The sequence below is a fragment of the Microcaecilia unicolor genome, chromosome 7 (genome assembly GCF_901765095.1).
Source record: "Microcaecilia unicolor chromosome 7, aMicUni1.1, whole genome shotgun sequence".
NCBI lineage: Eukaryota > Metazoa > Chordata > Amphibia > Gymnophiona > Siphonopidae > Microcaecilia > Microcaecilia unicolor.
The window spans coordinates 267,110,838-267,138,153 of NC_044037.1; the positions used below are offsets into that span (position 1 = coordinate 267,110,838).

At 40.9% G+C, this 27,316-nt stretch overlaps 1 protein-coding gene across 3 annotated transcripts in view; it reads left to right on the plus strand.

Moving 5' to 3' along the window:
• Positions 1-27,316, plus strand: part of DARS1 (aspartyl-tRNA synthetase 1) — a 155,890-nt gene that overhangs the window by 47,464 nt on the left and 81,110 nt on the right. For all 3 annotated transcript variants that reach the window (XM_030209906.1, XM_030209909.1, XM_030209910.1), the window contains exons 5-6: positions 7,170-7,262; positions 24,322-24,424. In XM_030209906.1, coding sequence (XP_030065766.1) covers positions 7,170-7,262; positions 24,322-24,424 — 196 coding nt within the window. The remainder of the gene's footprint in view (positions 1-7,169; positions 7,263-24,321; positions 24,425-27,316) is intronic.

A 27,316-nucleotide genomic window follows, 5' to 3' on the forward strand; every position in this document is an offset into this window, starting at 1 on the left:
TAGATGATGGGCCATGTGGCCTTTGATCTGCCATTATCTGTGACTGGCAAAGGATGCGCTGGCCATCAACTAGATGTCTATTCCTCTATGCTTATCCTCTCACCCCTTTTATAGCAAAAATCTACACAAATTTCAAAAGGTATTCAGCACAGTGAATATCCATATCACCGTATTGGCCTTGTCTGACTGGTTCTCATGAAGAGACTTGCAGTTCTTTCTCTGGAAAGACTTGAATGTTTCCATAACTGATAACACAGAATGAGGACTCCCCTTCTATATCCAATTTCCAAATTGCTAGCCCTGTTAATGTGGAAATTGAACATCATTTAATTCAAAATATCTAGGTTGTGGCAAGGAAACCCTATATAAGGGATACTTGCGCCTTTAAGTAGAAAAGATTCTTCATCTGTGTCTTCTGAATACCATTCTTCGCTATCTGTAACATCTGTATCAACAGGGAGTGCAAATGTCCTCCATCAGGGTACATCTCCGTGCACTCTCTGCCTATCATGTCCCTATCCAAAGGCTTCTAGCTTCACAATGTCCAATTATTTCGCAGTTCGTATCAGAAGCCTCCCATGCCATGGGATCTCATTGTCTTCACATTTATCATGAAGTTGCCATTTGAGCCAGTGGAGTCCATTTTACTCAAGCATGTTACCTGGAAGGGGCTGCTCTTATAGTTACATTGGCTAGAAAAATATGTAAACTTCATGTCTCGATCACCTATATAACCTGTACACTGAATTTCATCACAACAATGTAGTTTTGCATACTCATTCTAAGTTCTTACCAAAGGTGGCAATTTCTTGCCATATCAGTAAAGAAAAGGTCCTTCCTACTTTTTGTCCAAAATCTCACAAAAATCCATATGAAAAGTCCCTTTGCATTTTAGACTACAAAAGGGCTCTGGCTTACTATCTTAACTGAACCATTCAGAAAATCTGCATAGTTCTTTGTCTTCTTTGATCCAAACAGACTTGATATCCCAGTTGCTTGCTAAACAGACTTTAGCAAGTTGGCATAGTCCTGCATCCAGTTCTGTTATAAATAAGCTGGTACTTCTCTAGCCAGTAAAGTTGGACCTCATCAAATTATAGCCATTGTTATTTCAGTGACTCTTGAAATCTGCTTCATTGTACACCATATGTATAGCAATTACTTGGGTTCTCGCTTCATATCTTCACTTCACACTGCTGCTTGGACCAGTCCTATTGTGCATGGGCTTTTCCTGGACAATGGACGAACTCTAGATAAATGGAGCAGTTCTGAGCTTGGGACTCACCTGCTTGTGTGCAATCCTGCTTGCCAGTGAAGAAGGCCTTGTTTCCCACCTGTAGCAATGTTTTTTATAGACAGCAGAATTTATCAGGAACACAGTTCTTCCCACCTTCTCAAGAGCTGCTTTCTTGACTTGACCAATAGAACTAACTAAGGAACCGAGAAGATTCTGGGAATGTGCAGTCTTCCCACATACAGCACATTACACAAGCTGGAAGGGGGGTTGTTTCTGTATTTATTTAATTCTATTTTTGATATATTTTACCACTCTAGGAGCTTTTTTTATGATCAGGTATGAAAAAAATCATACCTAAATAAATAAAATCCTAAAATAAAATAAAAAATAAATCCTAAATATATTATAGACATTATTTTAACTATAGCTTTATGCTTAAACATGGGAAGGGAGAGGAGCTGTATGTGAATTAAGTGGAAGATCTTGTGTTCTTAGCTGACCGAGATGATAAAGTATAAATGTGAAAGACAACAAGAACTGTCCTGGAGAAAGAAACATGTCTTACAAGTGGTAATGCTATGTAGCTGGCTAGTGGGATATATCTTTGAAATGTGGACAGGAATAACCAGGAGACTAAGCTGATTAGTTGTCTTCTGCTATATTGCTGTTTATGAAATTGCCCTTTGGGCTATTATTGACTAATTAGAAAACTGGAAGTAATTCACTTTGAGGCAAAGTACAGATAAACCTCTTCCCCCCCCCCCCCCCCTCCCCCAACATTTAAAAATACCTTGTTATTTGTTTACCTGAAATCTGTCTGTCTCAGTTATTTTGTATTTTAAGTAGTAACCCGTGAAAGGTCAATAATGTCTGTTTGGGGGGGACAGAATAGCTCTGAGAATTCAACAGAATGGGACCAAACGGCATAAGGGAAAAGCTGGTGTAAAGATAAAAAGTTTGAAAATGGACCATGTTGGATGGGAGGTTCCAGAGAAATAGTTCCCCCCACCACCCCCACCCCAAAAAAGGAAGAAAATTGGCTCAGTGCATTTTAGTGCTAGAAGCAGATCCAGTTTCTGCAGCATAAAACTGAAACACTGAACCAAAGCAGTTTGGGGAATTCTTCCTTTCAATTTCCCCCTCTGCTCTCCTGGTCACAGACATAAATACACACACACACATACACATGTGCATATGAATTGGAAATAAGCTTGCTGAGAATGTCTTATTGAATACTGCAGCCACACTGCTATCCCTGCTGGGCTTACTGTTCAGTCAGATATGTATTTCATTTTCTTTGTTGTAAATTCTACTGTGGAAACGAGTGACTGAACTACTTTCTTAATAGTTATGTACCGTGACACTTAGTGACTGAACTGTGTAGTTTGCTGCTGGTTGCTGTGTGTATATGCTCCTAGTTGTGGAGAAGCAAGGCAATACCATTGTCTTGTGGCAGTGGCACCCTGTGTTTAAACCCATTCTTTGACGTTTTATTGTTTCCAAATTAGTGGAATGTTTGGATGCCATGCTTTCTCCACTTGTTGATTCCTTGTCTCTGGCCAGAAAAAAAGTGCTGTTGGAGGTAGTTCCTGGTTTTCCTGTGATTCACAATCTGTTTGTTATCCAGCTCTGTGTTCTTTGAGGAGTTCATGCACCTGTGTATGTTTTTGCTCCATTGGTGAAACTTCCTACAGGAAAAGGGAACCAGTCATTAAGTTCTGGCTCGACCCACTTCCAGGAACTATAGGATGCATGAGGCAGGCAGCAGGTGCCAGCTGTGCTGCTGCTAGTGATTAATATGTCCATAAGTCAGGCAGTGGGGGCTGACTCAGATGAAAATTAGTAGCTAAGGAATGCTGTGAGTACTGTGTTATGGACGGGAGAATCTGATGAATGGCAGTAGTACGAGATCTGAGATAGAGGAGCTAAGGATTGGCAGCAATGTCGTGATGTGTGAAGTAACCAAAAGAGTGGCAGTGAAATGAGCTAGAGGGAAGACCGGAGAAGTGGCAGCCACAATATATAAGGGAGAATCTGAGGACTGGAATGTACTAAGTAGCCAAGAGAGTGGTAACAGTGGCATAAGGTGAAGAGAAAATTAGTGGAGCAAAGGCAGGTGGAGAGGGCTCAGAACAATGGCATTAGCACGAGATGATGGTGGAAAACATCTTAAGAAGATTTATATGAACGGATGCAAAAATGGCTGGAGGGTTGTAAAGACCTGAGAAATAGGAGATTTAAAGGAGTGAAGGAATGCCATAGACATTGCCGAGCAGTGTCAGCTGAAAGTTGGAGGGAAGGGGGTGAGGATTGAGGAATAGTTCTCCAGGGCATTTCCTAGCAGTGACATCGCTTTCTGATGAACATTGTAGCTCTCATATAGTGCAGGAAATAGCATGGTGGTGTTGCTCAGAGAGGTGCATTTTGGGTTATATTTTACTGCAAAGTAAAATGCAAGGTGATTATAAGTCCTTATATAGAATGTGTATGCCGATAGTATCTCTCTCTCTCTCTCTCTCTCTATCTCTCTCTATCTATCTATCTATCTATCTATCTATCTATCTATCTATCTATCTATCTATCTATCTATATATATTTTTTTTTTTTTTTTTTTTATTTACAAATGTATAGACTGCTGTTTCCAAAACAACATATTCTAACAAAAATTAACATTAACAAAATATAACGTGTAAACGCAGAAGTTTAAATACAGAAAATTCTCCATTATAGTAGTTTCTTTAAATATCAGCAAATGCTTGAATAAACATATATACTTTCAGTTGTTTTCTAAACTGCATAATAGAACAAATCTTATGCAGTCCCTCAGGTAATGCATTCCATAAAACAGCCCCCTCTATATAAAATATAGAGGAACTGTATGTATCTGATGGAACATTAATCAACAATTTGTCTCCAGATCTCAAACACCGAACAGGGCTATAAATCTTAAACGAACTTGCTAGAGTCAAAGGAACATTATCATTTAAGGCCTAGTGAATCAAAGTCAAAACTTTATACCATATCCTCCAGTCTATGGGAAACCAATGTAATCCCTTCAGGGTAGGCGAGATGTGGTCAAATCGAGTTAGATTTGACAGAAGACAGGCTACAGCATTCTGACAAATTTGTAAAGCTTGTAAGTTATAAGCAGGCAACCCTAGGAGTAGGGGTGGGCAATTAACACGTCTGAATCTCCACTACCCAAATTGCAAAGGACTTAAATACAAGACAACCCATGCATCCAACTTCTCTTACATAAGCACACGACTGTGGAACGCACTGCCACAAGCTGTGAAAACAATCTACGATTACCTAAAATTCAGAAAATCATTAAAGACTCATCTGTTCGGAAAGGCATACCCGACTGATCCAACTTAAATGCCTCAACTCTGCAACACTTCGTTACCAAAGATCGTATTGGACATTATCAAACCCTCCTTACCTTTAACCCCCACATGCCTGAATCTTATCTTCCCTATTCCACCACAACATCTTTTGTACTTGTCCCCTATCGGACTTGGCAAATGCCTTTACGGTACTATGTAAGCTACATTAAGCCTGCAAATAGGTGGGAAAATGTGGGATACAAATGTAATAAATAGATAAATATTTTAACGCAGGCTGTGCTTTTTAATGTGGACTGATTTTTTTTTTGTTTCGTTTTTTAACACTGATCCGTAACCCGCTCTTACTTTTCTCTTTCCTTGGCATTCCTTATCTCTCCCTGCATGGCCGGGCTCGGCAGATTTTTGAGCCGCGAGACTTCCCCAACATTCTGCACCACGCAGCTGAAGTATTTGCGGAGCCTGGCCATGCAGGGGTAGATGAGGAGCATCAAGGAAGGTGATAAAAAGCCCTCCTGTAGAGGTAAAAGCGGGAAATGGGTCAGCATTAAGAGCACCAAGGAAGGAGTGTAGAAGTCTTGCTGTCGAGGTAAAAGTTGTAGGAGGGGGAGAGAATCTGGATGAAGGCTGGGGAGGGGGCCATTAGAGAATCTGGATGAAGACTGGATGCATGTTGTGATTGTGTGATTAATCGTGCAATAAAAGGTTTTAATCCCACAATTTAATCACAATTAAAATTTTTAATCATTGCCCATCCTTAGAGCATTGCAGTAATCCCATAAAGGTGTCACAGAGGCAGTTTGGAGGAGATGAAAAAAAAATCCTTCATTCTTCGAATTAGTCTGTTTAAAAAAACTTTTTGAATCATACATTTTAATTGTTCAGTCATAGAATTGAATCAACTCAAAGCCTTAAATATTTCACAGTTGACAATAGGAATCTTCAGATCAAGTACAGAAATCTCAGGCACTGATGAAAGACAAACCTTACCAGAGAGAAACAAAATTTGAGATTTAGACAAATTCAGTTTGAATCTATTGGCAGCAAGCCATGCCCTAACTGACTGAAGACAAACACCTACAAATTGAAAAGCTTTGTCTACTGTAGTAGTAATTGGAAAAAAAGGATCCCAAATCATCAACATATAGACAAAATTGAACATCCAGGCATGAGAAAAGATGATTCATTGAACTTATACAGATATTAAACAATATAGCAGAGAATACTAATCCTTGGGGACACCAGATGAAATCTCAAACCAATCAGAAAAATCATTTATCTACTTGAACTCTAAATTTTCTTTGAGAAATGAGTGCCTCAAACCATTTCAGTATATTGCCCCCAATTCCCTGAGCCCTCAAATGATCCATCAAGATTCCAAGATGCACAGTATCAAAAGCAGCTGAAATATCCAATGTTACCATAAAATAATCAACACCTCTATCAAATCCAGCACGTATAAAGCAAACTGTAATTTTTTACTGCCTAATGACCATCAAATGTCATATACGTTTCAAAAATCAAATAATGGACACCATTGTATTGTCAAAATATAAGGACAGAGAATGTAAGACTAGCCATACTGGATCAGATCAATGCTCCATCTAGCCCAGTATCTTGCTTCCAACAGTGACCAATCCAGGTCACAAGTCCCTTGCAGAATCCAAATTAGTAGCAACATTCCACCGGAACACCAGGGCTGAAGTTCCAGGTATTTACTCCCAGAATGTGTGGAGGAGTGGCCTAGTGGTTAGGGTGGTGGACTTTGGTCCTGGGGAACTGAGTTCGATTCCCAGCACAGGCAGCTCCTTGTGACTCTGGGCAAGTCACTTAACCCTCCATTGCCTGCTGCATTGAGCCTGCCATGAGTGGGAAAGTGCGGGGTACAAATGTAACTAAAATAAAATAAAAAAAAGTGTCTCCTACTCCTTCCCCCCCCCCCCCCCCCCAAACCAAAAGAAATTAGAAGACTAAACCTCATTTTAATTGTCAGAACTTGGTCCTACTGCCTCGGAATCTATATCTGAGCCATTTAACAACCTAATTATATTTCTACAAGGCAAATGATATTCTGGTCCCATAAATTTGGGACAGTCACAGATCCCATCATCTCTTAGTAGGTGCATAGCTATAAAAAAATGTCAAATGAAATTGAAGAGGAAAAGTTCACTTATTAAAGAAAAATTGGATCTGATTATGCCACTTCTCATATGATTTGTTTTATGTCATCAAAAATATGTATGATAAAATTCAGACATTCTTGAAATGACCATTAAACAAAAACATATCTGTCTAGGTGTCCCCTCAACCCACGGAATGGAGGGGACTCCTAGACACATGCCTGCTCTGTCTGTTGGGTATTATAGCACTAATCCCTTTGGATAATTTATTTTTCCTTTTTCCTGCTCCTCTAAAAAAAAAAAAGCAGGTTTGATGATTTTCCCTCTAGGTGTAGAACTGTCTTCCCTGCAAGTGACATGGAAAATATTTGTATTAATTTCTCTTGAGAAACATGTAATCCCTTCTGAACTGAGAAACAAAACTTGTGTAAAAATCTTTCATTTTTTTGTTTCTTATTCTTAATACAGACCGTATTTTAGTTAGAGTGAAAGACCTTACTGTCCAAAAAGCTGATGAAGTGGTGTGGATTCGTGCCAGAGTGCATACAAGCAGAGCTAAAGGTAAGTTAAATGCATTATATTATTTACTCTTTCAGCATGTATTTTCTTCCTTATTTAGGAAACTGCTGCTGTTAAAGGGAAGGCAAAGCTTTTATGTTGCTCTCTGATTCTAACTTATTTTTACTCGTTGCTAGTCAGCAATTTTAAGATTTTACTTACTTTCTGGGTAGATTGCAATAGTCTTAAATGGTTGGATTTTCAGATGCTGATTAATACCATTATGTAGGGAATTGCTGGCATTTGAGGGGGCTCCTGGATCATTCCTTTGGTTGGATGCTTTGGGGATTTTTTTGTTTGTTTGTGATGATGGCTCTGTACTATTAACGGAAGCCATGCAGAAATCAAAGCTGATATCATTTCTCCTCAAGAGGATGGTAAGGCTAAAACAAAGGATAAAGAAAGGAAGCACAACTTAGTGATACTGCAAACTATAGAGAGCACCCTTGATGCTCTCCAGAGATGCAGATTTCATAAGAATGATGGTGGTTGCAGTATTTCAGATCTGGCGAGGCTTGATTTTGTTCAGAGGAATACCAGCAGATTGTAGTGAAACTCTGTATATATTGTTTGCCAGTTAGCAAGTGTACACTTGATACTACTATACCATCTATGCTCAAATTCAAAGAGAGACAAAAAGCTGCATTTGACTTCCTGATGAATTCTGTTATTTTTTTTTTAGATAGTATGCAAGAGTTTCTTTAGGTTTAGAGCATAGAGAACTTTCTCACATTGGTACCTATGGGGCATAGGATAAAAAGTACTTGTACCATACTGTATGCTACCCTTTAACATCCCTGTTCCCTACATATTAACCTTGATTTCTCTCTCTCTGTCCCCCCCCCCCCCCCCCCCCCAATAAACTGGTTAGAAATCGTTCATCTTACTTCTCATGTTTACCTCCCTTTCTATGGAACTCCTTGCTAAATGGCTGTGAACTGAGCTCTCTTACCTGGAGTTGAAAGCAGAACTAAAAATGTGGGGTTTTGCACAGCCTTTTCTCTATAAAACATTTTTTTTCCAAGGGTAAATCCTGTTTTACCCGCAGTAAAGGACTTTTTTTTTTTAATAAAATTTCCCCAGGGGTTACACATGAATAAATGAGACATGGAGAATGACAATCCCTACCTTTTTATGAATTCAAGGGTAGATGTGTTCAGGGGAGGAGTTTGGGCGGATCACATATGGATTCATAAAATGCGTGCATACAATTCCCAGTTTATCTACAATTGCTGCAGGGTTTGTGAGAAGAGAGACTATTTTATAAAGAAACATAGGTTATCTATGTGTCTTTTTATAAAATATTGCCAAAAGGCATCTATTTGGACCTCTTCCCTAGGTGACTGGTTATAATATTGCCTCTTACGTAAGCAGTGCATTTTGTCTAGCAAAAAAGGTGCCGGTACTCAAATGCCAGGTCACCCTTCAGGGGTGGAGTGATCATTGAGGTACCCACCCTACAACAGCCAGGACCCCTGCAACCAGTCATAGAATCTAAGACAAGGCAGAATTTGTATGTAGAACCTGAGCTCTTTCATTAAAATACGAGAACCATGGGTCAAGTTTAGCAGACAGTGGAAAAGGTGCTGGTACTCAGTACCCCCAAGTACCCCCTCAAAAAAAGCCCTGTACGTAAGTACACAGGGTGTTAAGAAAACACACATACTTTTAGATGACTGGCGTGGGTGTGTTTGAGAGGAGAACCTTTGGGCAAGGCATGGGCTGAGTTTCAGTTTACATTCATAATTAGTAAAATACATGTGAGCATTTACATCTGTTCCCAAGAAGGTGTAAATGTCCACAACCCATTTTAGCCCTGATTTCAGCTACTTTTGTGGGGCAGTTTTATATGTGTCATCATGAAATAGACCCAAAATGGGCGCCTAGGTGACCTGTTGTAAGATTACCCGCTTTGGGCCAGGTTCTGTATACGGCACGGCGAGTAGCGAGCATTGTGTGCATGGCCAGTTTACGCATGCTACGCTGCTGAATAACGAGCCAATTAGTGATGATGATTAGGTGATAACAGCCAATTATTGACAATAATTGGAATTTACAAGCGCCTCTTTTTAGACATATTCTAGGTAATCAATAGAAATAGAATAAAATAAAGCATGGAAAAGAAAATAAGATACCTTTTTTTTTGTTGGACTAACTTAATACATTTTTTGATTAGCTTTTGAAGGTAGCCCTTCTTCATCAGATCAGAAATAAGCAAATGTTGATAGATGGAAGTATATATAAGTGAAACATCAAAGCATTTCAGTGACAGTCTAACAGGACCCTGTTAAACACAGGGTCCTGTTAGCAAGTGAGTCTCTGAGGAAGATAGACAAAAAGAAGTAGTTTTGTAGTCATGGTTGTGGAGTGCAAGAGGGAGTTCAGTATAACTACCTGAGAGAGGTGACCATTATTCATTGCAGTGATTGGCACCACAAGGCCCTAGTTTTCCCTGGTTGCAGAATTTTCAGAAAATTAGGGATTTAAAAAAATTTTTCATTGATGTTTTACATACACACCCCTGTTAATATGGGCTTGTTATTTCTTATTGCTGCATATGGTAAGGAGAGTGTCAATAGAACAGTTAAAAGGGGAAATGAGCAAAACACACACACAGTACCACAGTAAATGACGGCAGATAAAGGCCCGCTCAGTCCATCTAGTCTGCCCAAGAAGGTGGCCAGAGCTGCGCACACCACTCATACTAAAACACTGGTAAATCCACTTAATTACCTGCAATGAACTGTGGCCAAAATATAACCCTTGCCTATACTGAGAACACAGAAATAGATTTAGATTATTTTGCCTTGTCAATTAGTAAGCACTCAAGCTGAACAGGATCATAAAAAATGTAATTAGAATCATGAAATCTAATCAAGCACTTACAGGGAAGCTTCAAAAAGAAGCTAGCCCAACAGTAGCTGCTCAAGACTTTGCTGAAGAAATGCTTTTATGCGTTATTGAGTTGCACGTTACTACCACAACAAAGGAAATCTTTCTTTCTCAAATACATTTCAAGCACCATAATTTTACCACACTCACAAGTAAATGAAACCAACAGGCTGGCTCACTCTTTAATGTTATCCTGAGAAGTTGGACAGGAAATCAGTTAAATTAAAAAGTTCCTTTGGAGACATCGGACTCACCTTCTTGTCTGTTTACCTGAAGATCATTTTTAGGCAAATAATAACTAGAAATATTAATTTTGTCAGCATCTGATAGAACTATGACTTCTTTGAGATTTTCTAAAGACTATCTCAGCTGACAGTAATGAACAGAAAGTTCAATAATTGCATATTCCTACTTCTAAACTGGTTCACCGTAGCTTCTAACTGCTTATGGAGAGCCAAACTAATACCGGAGGACCCAGCCACATGTAGCATCCCAAATCAAGAGCCACTTTAACATGCCAGTCTCCAACTTGGATAATCTACTTTCCGTATCCTCCTACTTAGAAACAGCCCAATGAGTAAAATCACAAGGTTGAGATAATGGATAGTTTTCCACTCCACGAACCACCTTCTAAACATCTGCCAAGGAGGGCATACTTGATGATGCAATGGGCATCACGCATCACCCAGTACGACACAGATGTTTCCGGCCAGTACCAGGAAGTCTCTTTCCAGAGACACACTCCTATAAGCTTCAAGGTATCTCCCTCACTCCTCTTCCCTAGAAAATTAGGGATTTAACTATCACCCCCCCCCCCCCCCATTTATTTATTTATTTATTTATTAGGGTAGAAACAAAACATCAGAACAAGAAAGAAGTACCTCAGTGAAATGTATGTTTGTTATAACTCTCAAGGAGTTATTGACTGAAATATTGTGTTAATGTGTACCTTATTAAGTAAGTGGGCAAAACCCGTTAAACTATTCAGCAGATAAAATTATTATTTAAGCCCTTAATGGCGTATGTCACTTTTTAACAGCATGCTTCAATGCACAAGGATGAACAAGAGAAGGTTTTATTGTAATTAGCTGACATTACTGCAACACATCACCTGCCATGTGTAAAAAGTTGCATTGCTGATTTACTCATAGGTCTTGAAATGAAGCCCTAGCCTATTTTTGAGCAATAAGATTTTCAGTGCTAATTGCATTGAAAGCTGATGTTGAAGAGCTGTTGTCCTCAGATAGTCTGTACTTACTGTGGTAGGTTTTTGGTTATGCATAGCCACTGCTTTCTAGAAAGCAGTGAAATTAGTGCAAAGAGTTGAGAACTATGCTTCCTGTTAATTGAAAGAGGCTTGCCTCCTGTGCATTCATACCATGGATTTATTTAATGTATCGTATATCCCTTTCTTCCAAAGTATACATATTTAGATTTTTAATCTTTGAAATTGTTTCAAAGATTGACTAACAGTCAATTAGTGCAGCTACATTACTGCACTCTAACTGGTTAGCGCAGGATTACCACATGAGCCCCAACTGCCTGCAAAAATGGGTGTCAGTCGGTGCTCACACTGTAACTTTTTTAATGGCAAAATTAGTGCATGGTCATTAATACAAAAAAAAACAATGGAAAATTGGCCATTTTATGGCTTGTGATAAAAATAGCCTTAGCGATCTGGAAAATCCCAGTCAAAGGTTCGCTAAGGCCACTTTTTTGCCACAGCTTAGTAAAAAAGGGCCCCTTAATTTTTCACTGAAAATTCAGGTAAATTTTAGGAGCTTAAAAGTTAAGCTTCTGAATTTTAGGACTGCTGTTCATTTGACTAGATTTATGAGCCCAGTTTATGAGCTAAGTGCTAAGCTCCTAATATCTTTTCCCTACCCTTAATCTGCCCCCTGTTGATACCCACTTTTTGCGGTACTAAATTTAAGAATTCAGTGATATTTGTGCATAAATATAGCCAGTCATCCCTAGTAAAGTTTCAGACAGGCCAGTTTAGAAACAACTCTTTTGATGCCTAAATACTTTGAATATTGGGCCTAATATGAAATATTTTAGCTCGGTCTATACTAAACATCCCAGCTGTTTTAGTGGTGCTCTAAAATTTTCTTTTCTTATAAAATAAAATTAACTAATTGAAATGTATTTAACAGTGATACAAATGCAGTTTCCATAAGAGGTATAATGCAGTTTTCTTTATCTGTTGTGTATCACATGTCATTTATATGTGGTGTCCACAGCAGTATTTAAAAATTGATTTGTGCCTCCCTGGGGGATGGTTTCTGTCTAAGGAGCAGTATATAATTTTTGTACATTTATTTCAGTTTCAGAAAAGTTATTGTTCTTTTGGTGAAAATGACATTACTCCTTGATAGAAAGGAGAACAATTTTTGTGTGGTTTCTGAAACGACAAAGCACTGTATTTAGACTGGAGAAACTGCAAGAGAGAGAGATGTAATCCTGCCCTCCAGTCTGGAATAATGCTGTTTGATTTTGCAAAGCTGGAATGGCCCCAGAGAAGTGAAGTCAGTGTTTCATATGTGTAGTAATTCATCCTTATTTTTTTGACCCAGTCTTTTTTGTTTTCCAGCTCACTTGAAGCCCCAGTAGCGGCTAACTGTGGTGCCATCCACATTCATTTGCAATTTTTCAGGGTTGTCCTTTTTTAACCCTCCCCCCCCCCCCCCAATTCTCCTGTCTAGTAGGCTATGATCAATTTCCCTGCGCTGTTTCGAACAACACAGTAAAATTACTGCCGGCATAGCGCAGGGAAATAACGCCCCTATGATCAACGCTAATAAGCATGCATATTTATGTTCGCTGTTAGCATTGATCATCGGGGTACTTCTAGGGAGGATTGTGCATGGGCATGGACCTCCAGGCCTCCCACCCTGACCCACCCCTTCAAACACAGAGCCTGGTGGTCCAATGGATCCCCAAAATGGCCACCTCAAAATGGTGGTGCCCTTCCCGGTGCATCCTGGGATGCACTGGGCAAAGCTTAACTTCCTTATAAGGTAGACTCCCTTGTATGGAAGTTAAGCCCTGCCCAGCGCATCCCAGGATGCACCAGGCAGGGCACTACCATTTTGAGGTAGCACCCAGCAGAGTAGGAGGGAAACTTGCAAGAGAGATCTAACACTATATGATGCATATAGCAGCTGTACATAGACAATAGAAGTATAGTCCCATCTTGTCTAACAGCCAGTCACTGAAATGGTGTAATAGACACACATAATTATACAGTTGTAGATTTGGTAGGCATAACCCCCCCCCCCCCCCCCCCCCCGCCCCCACACACACACACACATCCATACATCTCCAGTTTCTAAAGAGAGATGGTAGGCAAAGTTTTGCCTTTTCCCATGCAGCAGAATTTAATCAGTAATTTCACTATCTGCGAGAGATCTCTCGTGAGGAGACATATAGGCAGGACCTGGAGCACATAAAGCCACTTGGGTAACACCACCATCCGGTATAGGCTAATCCTGTCGGACAAGGACAACGCCAACCAACCCTCCAACTGCCATCTTGCCCACATTAAGGAAGCGTAACAGCTTGGTGGATTGAGGCAGCTGAATCCCCAAGTAGCGTAAGGATTGTGTTGCCCACTTCAGCAAAGGACTCGGTGTAGTCGCCTGAGCTATTTCATCTTGTGTCAGCGAGGAATTCAAAAATGCTTTATCCACTAGCTAACTAACGTTGTGTTAGCTGCCTTGGTTTTTTAAAAAATAACAAAAAAGTTGTTGCCAGTGAAAAACATGTTTATCGTTGATCTTGGTACTCTTTTTCTGTTTTTCCCCTTTTTCTTTTCAAGGCATCCTGTAGCTAGGAATTCACATGATTGAGGACTATATATATCCTACTTGTCTTGGGAGAAAGCAAAATTGCTTATCTCTAGCAGATGCTTATCAAGGGGTGGGATATTATCAGGGGTGTGCTAGTAAATTTTTAACAGGTTCTTTCTCCAGATGTAGCCAGCTCTGCAGTTGGAAGAGCTAGGGGTGGCCGGGGTGAGGGGGAGCAACACTTGCCTCGCTCTCCTCCCGCCCTTCGTGCGGGCACGCTAGGCGTACCTTTGCTGGCAGGCAATAAATGGACTGCCACCACTCCCAACGTCTTTCTCTGAGCAGCATGCTGAAACTTCTCACACATGCTGGAGAATTCCCAGCCTGCTGCTCAGAGCTGGAAACAAGGATCGGGGAGCAGCAGCAGTCTATTTACTTGGCTGGCAGGGCTCAGCATCCCCACCAGCAAAGTAAAAGAGAATTCAGCAGGGGGCCCAAGCCCACATTTTGGGAGCCAGTTGTTAAAGTAGCCATGGAGGGCCCTACTTTAACAACCGGCTCCCAAAATTCTTAAAAACTTAACAACCGGCTCTTGCGAGCCTGTGAGAGCCTGTTCCAGCACACCACTGGATATTATAGTCTTCACAAAAACCCTTCAACCCCTAGGAGTTGGCTACTCCTAATTTAAAGCTTCATCTTGAACTGAGGTAACTTGTTCATTGATGCAGATGCAGGAAGACCTGCCGATGCACAATTCTAAGCTCTGGAAAGGTCAAGCAGCTTAGAGATCGTTGTTTACTTTTTCTCTATCTCTGGCTCCATTGGATGATATCATTCTGCTGTCCTTGGAGAATACATGTTCAGGTAAGCAACTTTGCTAGCTGTCCTTTATGTCCATTTATGGACAACTATACAAATCTCAGAGGTGATAAGAGAATATTTACTATTCCCATTTTGGTACTTTTATTTATTTTTACTAGAATTTATTCTTTTAATTTAGGGTACTCATTACAGGTAAAGTTCCTTTGGTTTAGTAGCTGCTGCTAATCTTGCAATACTTCCCATTGTGGTTGATATTCTAGATACTGTATTTGGTTAGTAAACTTTATACTTGATCTAAAATGTATGTTTGGTTTTGATATATCTTTAGGGAACCTGTTGACTGAAAGTTTTCACCAATTTTATGTGTATGGGAAAAAGAGTAAATGGAGCCCTCAGTTTGCTGTTGGATTATTAACAAAGCTTATTTTGACACCTTTTGCAATCTTGTGGTTGTGTAGCTGATAAGTAATAGGCAGTTGAGGTCTTTACTGTTCTGACCAACCACACTTTAAAAAACAGTGCGGCATATTTTCAAAGCACTTAGCCTTCCGAAGTTCCATAGAAACCTATGGAACTTTGGAAGGCTAAGTGCTTTGAAAATGAGCCCCACCTACCTGTCTGCTACTTTTACTTTTGGTGCATGTCAGCTGCTAGTAAGACATTGTTTTTATCAACAACTCAGACTTTGATAGTGGAAACATTTCCTTTAATTAGTCATATGTATCAACTTCCTTATTAAAAAAAAAAAAAAAGTTCTTTCATCCTGCCAGAAGATAGTGCTGCACCAAAAACATGTTTTGAAGTTACATGGCCAAGTATGTTTTTATATAAAAATTGTGCAATTTTGCCTGTGCTACCTTATTTTATTCTTTCAGCCATATAATGTAGAATTCTTACTGTGAACAAAAAAGAAAAAAAAGTAATAAAAACACAAAATTTGCAACTGATTAGAAATATTTAAAACCATTTTAACTTAGTAGCATTCATGCTTGCCAGGGTTCCCCCCCCCCCCCCCCCCCCCATTATCCCCTATATAATTCTCCCATGGCTAAGACATTTGAGTCCACTAGACCACATACTTCAGAACAGGGGTCCTGAAATCCAGTCCTTTAGGTTCACAACTCAACCTTGTTTTCAGAATTTCCACAATGAATACGTATGAGATCTATTTGCATTCACTGCTTACATTGCATTCAGATAGTTCTTGTACATAGTCATTGTTGAAATTCTGAAAACCAGGCTGCGTTGTGGACCTCAAGGACTGGATTTGAGGACCCCTGCTTTAGATGAATGTGGAAAAAAAACCCAGGATAAGTTAGTGTGGTTGCCATATTAGTCCACTTGAATGCACAGAAATAAAGGTTCATATATAGAAACAAAGAATATAAAGTAATATCTTTTATTACTCCTGTTTACTTTGACTAGGTTTCAGAAGCTACAATCCCTTTCGTGCTCTGACCTGAGGGAGGGGCTTTTAGCTTCTGATGTACAGAGTAATCCTTGCGCGAAAACTAAGCATGTGTGGGAGGGGAGAGGCCAGCACAGCGGCAGCAGGTGGACAGTGCCACCGGCTGCACTAAGTAGGAGAATGAGCTGTTCTGACTACCAGATGACCTCTTCTTGCTGATGGGGCATGGGGATCCCCGCCAGAACAGGTATATATTTGTTGGGGGTTGCTGGTGCAGGAGCAGGGGTGGGGGCAGAAAGCACAGAGAGGGGAAGAATTGTGTGCCCACCTACATCAGACTCAGGCCCACACAAAATATCATGTCTGGCTATGCCATCTGCTATATATACCCCAGAGCAGTGATCTTCACTATTTTTCTACGAGGGCAGTGTTGGCAAAAATAATCTTCAGCATGAGAGCCAAGATCATTGCTAGACAAAGTGGATGGCACACTGGATGAGTATCCTGTTCAATGACACAGTTGTCCTGAGGGGTTCCCCTTCTAATATGGTCAGCCTGACTGCTCAGTTGCATTCTGAGTAATTTCTAATCTAATCGAGACACTATTCCGCGTAACCTAGATGCAGCTCAAGGCGGATCACAAAAGTTAAGTGGGGCCATAATTGCAGTAATAATAGTATCACCAAATAAATCAACCACCTAAATCAGATATTTTAACTCTACCCTAATTTCTTAACAAATAGAGATCAAATAAATAGGATTTTATAAGTCGTCTGAATGTGAAATAACACTTGGTTGCTATAATACTAAGTAGTAGTTTGATCCACAAGTCAGGACCACTGCCTACAATAAATCTGTTCCTAGTAGAAGATTTTTGACATATGGAATTAGAAGGTATAATTAATTGAACTTCCTGTGATGAGTGTATCGGTCTTGTGGTTAAGTAAAGTGAAACTATCACAAAGATAAACAGGGGCTAAGCCATATAGTATTTTAAAAACAAACATCAATAGCTTGAAGTGTATTCTGACTTTGACCAGAAATCAATGCAGCCTTATTAAAAATGGGTAGCATGATCAATAGATTCTCCCCCTCCCCCCCCATATCAGTTTAGCTGCCAGATTTGTATAATCTGCAATTGCCGTAGCTGTGAATCAGGTAAACCTAACAGAACAATGTTGTTAGTAGTCTAGTTGACTCATGATTGTTACTAACAGTACTGTTTGTAACATAGTAGATGAAGGCAGATAAAGACCTGAACGGTCCATCCAGTGTACCCAACAAGATACTCATAAATATGATGTAATACTACATGCTTATACTTGAACTTGATTTGTCATTGCCGTTTTCAGGGCAGAGACCGTAGAAGTCTGCCTAACACTGGCCTTGTTCTCCAGCTACTGAAGCTGAATCTGTCGAGCCATAATGAAGGCACAGACCATATAAGTCTGCCCAGCACTGGCTTATCTTATTATTGCTAAGCTTGTTTGGTTCCATGCCTTCTATACAGGATTCCTTTGTGTTTATCCCATGCATTTTTTAATTTCCATTACGTTTTCATCTCCCATCTCCTGCAGGAGGGCATTCGAGGTATCTACCACTCTCTCTATAAAAAAGTACTTCCTGAGCCCCACACACACCCACACACACACCCCCGCAACCCCAGTTCATATCTTCTAGTTCTACCACCTTCCTGTCTATGGACAAGGTTGGTTTGTAAATTAATACTATTCAAATATTTTAATGTCTGTAACATATCACCCCTGTTTCTTCTTTCCTCCAGGGTGTATATTTTGAGGTCCTCAAGTCTCTCCTCGTACGTCTTGCAATGCAAACCCCATACCTTTTTCATTGCTTTTCTCTGAACCACTTCAAATCTTTTTACATCCTTAGCAAGATATGGCCTCCAAAACTGAACACAGTACCCCAAGTGGGGCTCACCACCACCTTCTTTCTGCTGGTTATATCCCTCTCTATGCAACCTAGCATTATTCTGGCTCTGGCCACCGCCTTGTCACATTGTTTCATCACCTTGAGATCCTCAGACACTATCATCCCAGGGTCTCTCTCCTGAGCTGTGCTTTTCAATCTTTCTCCTCCTATCTGGTACATCTCCTTTGGGTTTTTGCACCCCAAGTGCATCACTCTTCATTTCTTGATGTTAAATTTTAACTGCCACCTTTGACCATTCTTCTCATTTTTGGCAATCTGTTCTCATGGTGTCTACTCCCTCTGGGGTATCCACTCTGTTGACTATGTTCATATCATCCGCAAAAAGGCACACCTTTCCTTCTAGCCCTTCGATGATGTCGCTCACAAATATGTTGTGTCTAAGAATGGTTTACTTTGATGTGGAAGCTTAAGTTTAACAAAAACTTAACTAAACAAATTGTGGTTTCTCCAAGCTTAGAGTCTAATGTCACTTTTAAAATTTTAATACCTGATTGGAGGGAAATTTCAGAGTTGGTTTGTTTTATTTTAAGCTGTGGTAAATCTGCATCTTTACTTCTCACCCATAGGATGTTGGTTTTAACAAGAATAATATTTAGATCATTAGATAACATCCGTTGACGTGTTTTATCAAACACCTTTGACATTAGACTAAAAGTTTCCTATAAAGTACTTTCCCTTGGAAATAATGAGCAGTATCAGCAGAATAGGAATAGTACTTGATATGAAAAGGTCTAAGCACTTGTTGAAATCCACTCAAATGTTAAAGGGAATTGGGGAGAGTAGGGAGCCCTGCGGCACCCTTTGCAACATATGCCAAGGATATGAAAGAGAATTGTTCCAGATGACCTGTAAAGTTCAATGTTTTAAAAAACCAGCAAACCATTTCAATACTTTGCCTGAGATGCCAATTTGTATTAATTTGTGTAACTGACATAAAATCTTCCCCACCACACATTTTATCTTTCCCTAAGCACAATCTCCCCCCCACACACACACCAATTCTCTATCCCAGTTCCTCAGCTCCTCTTCAAAGCACATTCTCCTTCTACTCAATTCCAGCTATTCCCAGTCTCTCTATCTCCATCCAGTTTCTACCAGTCAGCCTTCACCATCTTGTCTCCACTTACAAGCCCTTACAGCTGCTCCACCCCCCCCCCCCCCCCCCCCCCCCAGTTTTTTAAAAATCCTTGTTGGCAGTGTACTGTTACGTTATTATGTTTTTTCTTCTGGCACCATATGACACTTGGTGAGTTTGAGCTGCTTAGTGCCGAGTCTCCCACACTGCGCTCAGTCTCTGCTCGGCGCCGAGTCTCCCCCACTGCTCTCCGTCTTAAGAGAATAGCGAAGGAGTTCGGGCAACATATAGCTAGCACAGAGTCAGAGGGACACACTTAGTCGATGGGGTCTCCACCGTCCCTTGGGCATTACTTAAGTACAGTAATTAGTTACATTTACTTAGTTACTATACAACACCATTTGTCAATAGCAATTTACTTCTCACTGGTCTTCCGCTTAGCCATCTCTCTCCTCTCCAGTGTGTCCAAAATTCTGCAGCATGGCTTATTTTCCGCCAAAATCGTTATACCCACACTAGCCCACTCCTCAAGTCACTTCACTGGCTCCCTGTCCGCTTCCGCATACAGTTCAAACTTACTGACCTTTAAATGCATCCATTCTGCAGCCCCCCATTACCTCTCCACTCTCATCTCTTCCTACATTCCTCCCCGTGACCTCCGCTCACTGGACAAATCTCTCTTGTCGTCCCCCTTCTCCTCCACTGCTAACTCCAGGCTTCATTCCTTTTCTCTCGCAGCACCTTATGCCTGGAACAGACTTCCTGAGCCTGTACATCTAGCTCCATCTCTACCTGTTTTCAAATCTATGCTGAAAACCCACCTTTTCACTGCTGCTTTTGGATCCTAGCCACTACTCATTTGCCCTCCCACTTGTTCCTTCTCACCCAGTACTTCCCTCGCCCTTAATTGTCTTGTCTGTCTGTGTTATTTTAGATTGTAAGCTCTATTGAGCAGGGACTGTCTGTCTGTGTCAGGTGTTCAGCGCTGCGTGCGTCTGGTAGCGCTATACAAATGCTAATAATAATAATAAAGAACACTGCCATAGAGGAAGAAGAAAGAAGGGACAAGGAAATATGATACAGATTTTTTAATAGTTTGTTGTATTTATTTATTTATCTCAGCATTTATATCCTACGTTTTCCAATTAACATTGTTTCAATGTGACTTACAAACAAAATATAATAGTTAAATTTGAAGATCTGTGTCAGTGGTAGAGGGTCAAATATGTTATTTGCATGTTCGTGAGAAACAGTGATTGAGTATGTTTAGGTTTTCAATGAATATAGTGTTTTAATTGCTAGCTAGTTGTCTGTCCGTAGAGAGAAACATTGAGTACAAATTAGTGGCGAAGATCAAGTTAACAAGGAACTTTCTGATTTAGTTTGGAGACACCCTGAGTCTTCGTAGCAGAACGTTTTGAAGACGAAAGCTTTGAGTTGCTTGTGGAAGAGCAAGTAGTTTATATTTTTTAAGGCTTTCAGGAATGTGTTCCAGTTCTGTATGTGTAGATATGAGAAGCTCGACAACTAAACTGATATGTATCACAGTCCTTTGCAATTGGAGAAGTGGAGTGTGAGTTAGTTTCTTAATTTCATGCTGATGTTGCTTATCAGTAAAGTTATTAGGTCTGCCATGTAGCTGGATGCCAGACCGAATATAATTCTGTAGGCTAGTGAACATAGCTTGAAGGTTATTCTTGCCTTGACGGGGAGCCAGTGTAAGGCTTGGAGTAGGGGGTGGCTCTTTCGAAGCAAGATTTTCCTTGAATCAGCCATGCAGCGGTGTTTTGCGCCATTTGTAATTTTCTCAGGACCTGATCTTTGCATCCACTGCAGTAGTCTAGGTGTGCTAAGGTTAGTGTTTGTACTAGCATTCAGAAGACTTTTCTTGGAAAGTATCCTCTAATGTGCCTTAGTTTCCACATTGTTCAGAACGCTTTCTTTACTACATTAGTTGTCTGTTGTTCTAACAATAGGCTTCAACCTAATGTGATCCCTAGGACTTTTAGGCTGTCTGATATCGGGTGGGTGAACCCTTTAAGAGCAATGCTGGAAAAGGTGTTCTTGCAGTAGGTGGATGTGAGAATTAAGAATTGTATTTTCTCTTTGTTTAGTTTTAATTTGAATGCAGTTGTCCAGGATTCTAGATTATTCACTCCTTGGCTTATTTTAGTTGTGATTTCTGTGATGTTCTTGTTGAATAGGTTGTAGATTGATACATCATCGACGTAGATGAATGGGTTGAAGCCATTTCTTGCTAGTGTGTTGACTAGTGGGATCATAATTATGTTGAAAAGTATGGGTGATATTGGTGATCTTTGCATCGGCTGTCCAAGGAGGGGGGAGAATGTGGTGTTAATTTTGACTTGATAGGACGTGGATGTCAAGAATCCTTTAAACCATTTTATTACTTTTCCACCAATACCGATGTTGTCCATTAGTCTTATTAGGATCTGGTGATTGACCATGTCGAATTGTAGTAAAAGGATTTTCTTGCCTTTGCTGATCTCCCTTTGTGAAGTTGGCTAGAAGCGTTATGAGTACTGTTTCTGTGCTGTATTGTGGCCGGAATCCTGATTGGAGAAGTTGTTGAGGTAGTCCATGAGCTGTTTGGCTACTAGGCCTTCCATGACCTTGGTCATGAGAGGTGTGGATGCCACTGATCTATAGTTTGAGATTTTGCTTTTGCTCTTATGTGTTTTCTTTGGGATCGGTGTTAGAACTATTCTGCTCTTTTCTGTTGGAAATAAACTTTGGATAGCATGTATGATGTGTGAAATTTGGATTTGGTCTATGAAATGTGCTGGAGCTTCGTTAATTTGGTAATTAGGACAGTCTGAGCAAACAAAATGCCGTTGAGAATTTTTTTTACAGTCTGACTGATGATGTCAAATGTGGGAGAAGTAAATGATGTCCAGACTCCTGTCTCTGACTATACCCTTGTGCTGCGCTTCCATTTCCTCTAGGTATATGTATAGGTTTCTGTTGTCTTGTGTTAGTCCATTTCTTAGGTCAGTGATTATTCTCAAAGTACTTTGCTTGATCTTGGGCAGATGGGGTCAGTTCATTCTGCGATGTCATGGGATTTGTGTCTAGTAGGTTGTGTATAGGTTCTTTGTGTTTCTATAGTCTGTTCCTAATTGTTCATGGTAATTGTTCCATTTTGCATGTCTTATACCCACCTTGTAGGTTTTTATTGCTTTTTTCCATTCCAGCTTCGTCTCATCGGTTTTGTACTTAAGCCTCGTTGAACCAAGGGGATGATTTGGCTCTGTATTTCTTCTTCATTACTGGGGTGATTTTGTGTAGTATGGATTTGCATTGTTTGACCCAGGTTTTGAGGAATTCTGTGGATTTGGTTGGTAGGTTTCTAGTGTTGGATAGGATTTTTTCCCAGAACTCTTTGCAGCATCAATGTCGTCTCTTCAGAACTGTTCTCCAGCTGCACTGGCCTGGTCAAGGTCTTTTCAACATTTTTATAAACAATGATACAGAAGGGCTATTGAGAAGGGTTTGCCTCTTTGCAAATGATACCAAAATATGAAACACAGTAGATGCCCTGGAAAGTATGGATAAAATAAGGAGGAAATTAGATTGGTCTAGATTTTGGCAGCTAAGATTTAATGCTTTAAAAAAATGTAGAGTTATGTATTTAGGCTGCAGAAACCCAACGAAGCAGTACAGTATAGAGGGTGAAGCTCTATGCATGAGAGAAGAGTGGGATCTGAGGGTAATTGTATCCAACAGTCTTAAGGTGGCCAAATAGATAAGATGATAGCAGAATACGGAAGAATCAGGACTTTTTTTGAGGGGGTACTTGGGGGTACTGAGTACCAGCACCTTTTCCATTGTCTGCTAAAATTGACCCATGGTCCCCAAGTTTTAATGAAAGATCTTAGGCTCTACACACCAATTCTGCCTTGTCATAGATTCTATGACTGGTTGCAGGGGGCCTGGCTATTGAGGGATTGCTCTCTCAGTGATCACTTCACCCCTGAAAGGTGGCCTGGCATATGAGTACCTTCACCTTTTTTGCTAGAAAAAAAAAACACACTGGGAAGAATGCTTGGGTATATGGTGAATGGAGTGGCCAGCAGGAAGAAAACAGGTAATAGTGCCTCTGTATAAAATCTCTGCTGAGACTTTATTTGGAATACTGTGTGCAGTTCTGAATTCTGCTCCTTCAAAAGGATATAAACAAAAGATGGAGTCAGTCGAGAGGGCAGCCACTGAAACCCACACGCCTTTGGATCCTATTACTGTTTCCCCACATGCCCCCTAATTCTTGCCGTTCCTCACATCCTCTCATTTGCTTTGGACCATTCTGGGCACTGTAGCACAATACATTTCAATGCATAGCACTCCAGCTTCAGGCAGCAGATGCAGCCTGAGGCATTGCACTGCGGCTGTCCTCCTCTTAAAAAGATGGATCAGCATGGAGAGGAGGAATAAACAGGAAGGATCATTGCCGGCTGCTGCACCTGATGCTGGTCTTCTAGCCACTCTCCAACCCTTGATCTACCATGGCTGTTCCATATAGATTGGTGAATTCTGTGGGCAAAATTGGATTTTGCATCCCTTTCTGCAGCTGGGGGAGGGGACAGGTTCAAATTTTGTCTTCTTTCCCTTTTTCCTTCCCCGATAGACGTCCCCTTGCTGACTGAGTGCTAGGAAGGAATTCGTGTACCTTTCAGCATATTTCTGATGTTAGAAGTAATCCATTCCAAAGTAGCAATCCTTTTCCCCTTCCTCTTTCTGAACATACCTCCCCAGTGTGATCTCATCTGGCCCTTATGGACCAGGAATTTGAGCATGTGTCTCCTGTATCCACCTGTCTTATAGGTAAACTTTGCACCAGGCATTTGGTCTTCTACCATGTTTTTTGATAGTGTTACACAGCAGTAGTATAATTTTTAAGGATTTCCCATCCAAGCTTTAGATATTTTGAGGAAAACTGGTTCTGATGACCTGTTGTGTAAGCACTGTATAAAACTCACCCAGATGTGTTACTTGGTTTTGCTAAGCATACATATTTCTGTTTAATTGTTGCTTCAGAGCTGAATTGTTTCTAAAGATGCTTCTTCTCATTAATACGTCCACTTTGTGTGTGTCCATTTTCAGGGAAGCAGTGCTTCTTAGTCCTACGTCAGCAGCAGTTTAATGTCCAGGCTCTGGTGGCAGTCGGAGACCGTGCAAGCAAGCAGATGGTTAAGTTTGCTGCCAAGTAAGTAAGCAATTATATCCTGTTGTCAAAGTAAACAATGGTGGGAACCAAGACTCTCAGAAGCTGAGACCATTTTCACACATTATCATCAATGCTTCATTTGTTTTTAAGACGTAGTTATTCAAATGGTCAGCTCTCCATTGCGCTGAATACATTTCACTTTACAAAAGAATGGAGCACAGTCTTGACATTCATTCTGAACTGCTGAAGTAGTCCTCCCTCTATACACTGACCACATTACTTTCACACTGGGTATCAAAACCCCTGGCAGCGTCAACATAGCAGGGCATTTTAAAGTTTTTTTGGGCATCTGTGCCTGCATATTGTTCTTTCCATTAAGTAGCAGGGCCCGTACATTAGCAAAAGCTTGGACAGGGCTGGTGGTTGAAGGGCCCTGTTCAAAAAGAAACTTGTCTATGCAGGAGTCCGAAGCTGACAGAGTGCCAGTCTGACCCTTAGAATTCAGTTATGGAGCAAAAATACTTACTATGACATAGGAAAACCAGGAGCTCAGTTCCCTTATGTTTCAGCTACTTAACTATCCAACACCTTATGAGGGACCCTTCGGAGCATGCAAAGGGAGGTTCTTGATGGTAGGTTAAGGAGGTTGAAGCTTTGACCGATGGCAGGGCCTGTTTAGGGTTCAAATAGAGCCTTAAAATAGTTTCTTTTTATAGGAGTCGGTGTTCAAAAGCAGTTATCTGAGTAGGAACAGCTCCTAACCAAATTAGTACCTGTGAGCTGGATATTCAGTGGCACTAACCAGATAGTGTCACTGAGAGGTCCTTTTACAAAGGCACGCTAGCGTTCTTAGTGTGCGCTAAAAATAAGCACGCAGTAAACACTAGAGACATCCATATGAATATATATGGGTGTGTCTAGCGTTTAGCACACGATAAAAATGCTAGCGCGCCTTTTGTAAAATACCCCCTCAATATTTCCACTGACTGCCTGTCCTAAGTGCTGTCCAGATAATATATCGTCGCTATCCAGATAGTGATACCAGTTCACCTGTCTAGATATTCAGGGCAATCACTATTCAGATACTAACACTGAATATACGGACTCTTTTTTTTTTTTTTTTTTTTTTTTTTTGCCCGTAGTTGCTGGTGTTAAAACCACAAAATAAAATCTGCCATAGGCTCAATATCGGGAACGGGGGGGGGGGGGGGGGGGGGGAATAGTTTAAGCATAGTAAGAAAGTGAGACCCTTTTCCATTAAACAATTGCATTTCTTCTTGGGAGATGACAACCATGTTATAAAAAAAATTGAAGTTTAGTGCTCCAGAAGAAATGTCATACAGTATTTCTGTTACTAGTCAAATTCTGATACAACAAAACCTCTGTATAACAAATTCAATTTTGCCAAATCTTTCTTTGCCAGTTGGACTCTGCTAACCTCATTAGTTCAGGGTGCCACCTGCTAAAACAGGGACAAACAAAGCAAATGGATTCTGCTGGCTGTTTATTGATGGATTGGGTGGCCATTTCTGTAAAATTCCTAAAAACAGTAAACATGCTAGTACAATATTAGTTTTCCCCTCCCTCCCTCCTTTTTGGTTGTTTTTACATTATCTTGCACAGACCTTAAAAACTTTAGTAACTGTTTTAGCATGAGAATATTAATATAGGGGCGCTTTTACTAAAGTGATAGACCTACCACCCAGGAATGCTAAAAAATTATCCCGCACATTCCTCAATCTTCATTTCCCAAATTGTAAAGGTCTCAGATACAAACTAACGGAGAGAGTAGTGGATGCTTGGAATGCCCTCCCGTGGTGGAAATGAAAACGGTAACGGAATTCAAACATGCGTGGGATAAGCATAAAGGAATCCTGTGCAGAACGAATGGATCCTCAGGAGCTTAGTCGAGATCGGGTGGCAGAGCTGGTGGTGGGAGGCGGGGCTGGTGGTTGGGAGGCGGGGATAGTGCTGGGCAGACGTATACGGTCTGTGCCAGAGCCGGTGATGGGAGACGGGACTGGTGGTTGGGAGGTGGATATAGTGCTGGGCAGACTTATACGGTCTGTGCCAGAGCCGGTGGCGGGAGGCGGGGATACTGCTGGGCAGACTTATACGGTCTGTGCCAGAGCCGGTGGTTGGGAGGCGGGGCTGGTGGTTAGGAGGCGGGGATAGTGCTGGGCGGACTTATACGGTCTGTGCCCTGAAGAGCACAGGTACAAATCAAAGTAGAGTATGCACAAAAAGTAGCACATATGAGTTATCTTGTTGGGCAGACTGGATGGACCGTGCAGGTCTTTTTCTGCCGTCATCTACTATGTGTATATGAGTAAAAATACCTGAAAATCATGTGGAGGGGCACTTTCGAAAGAAATGTCTAAGTTGGGATTTGGACGTCTTTGTAAAACGTCCAGATCCGGAGGCGGGGAAAAGCTCATTTTCGAAAAAAGATGGACATCCATCTTTCGTTTCGAAAATACCAAGGACATCCTTAGATTTGGACGTCCTTAGATTTGGATGTCTTTGACTTTTGGCGATTTTCGAAACCCAAAGACATTCAAGTCAAAAAAATCCAAATGCAAGTCATTTGGATGTGGGAGGAGCCAGCATTTCTAGTGCACTGGTCCCCCTGACATGCCAGGACAGCAATTGGGACCCTAGGGGGCACTGCAGTGGACTTCATAAAATGCTCAAGGTGCATAGCTCCCTTACCTTGTGTGCTGAGCCCCCCAAACCCCCTCAAAACCCACTACTCCCAACTGAACACCACTATCATAGCCCTTATGTGTGATGGGGGCACCTATATGTGGGTACAGAGGGTTTCTGGTGGGTTTTGGAGGGCTTGCTGTTTCCTCCACAAATGTAACAGGGGGGTATGGGCCTGGGTCCACCTGACTGAAGTGCACTGCACCCACTAAAACTGCTCCAGGG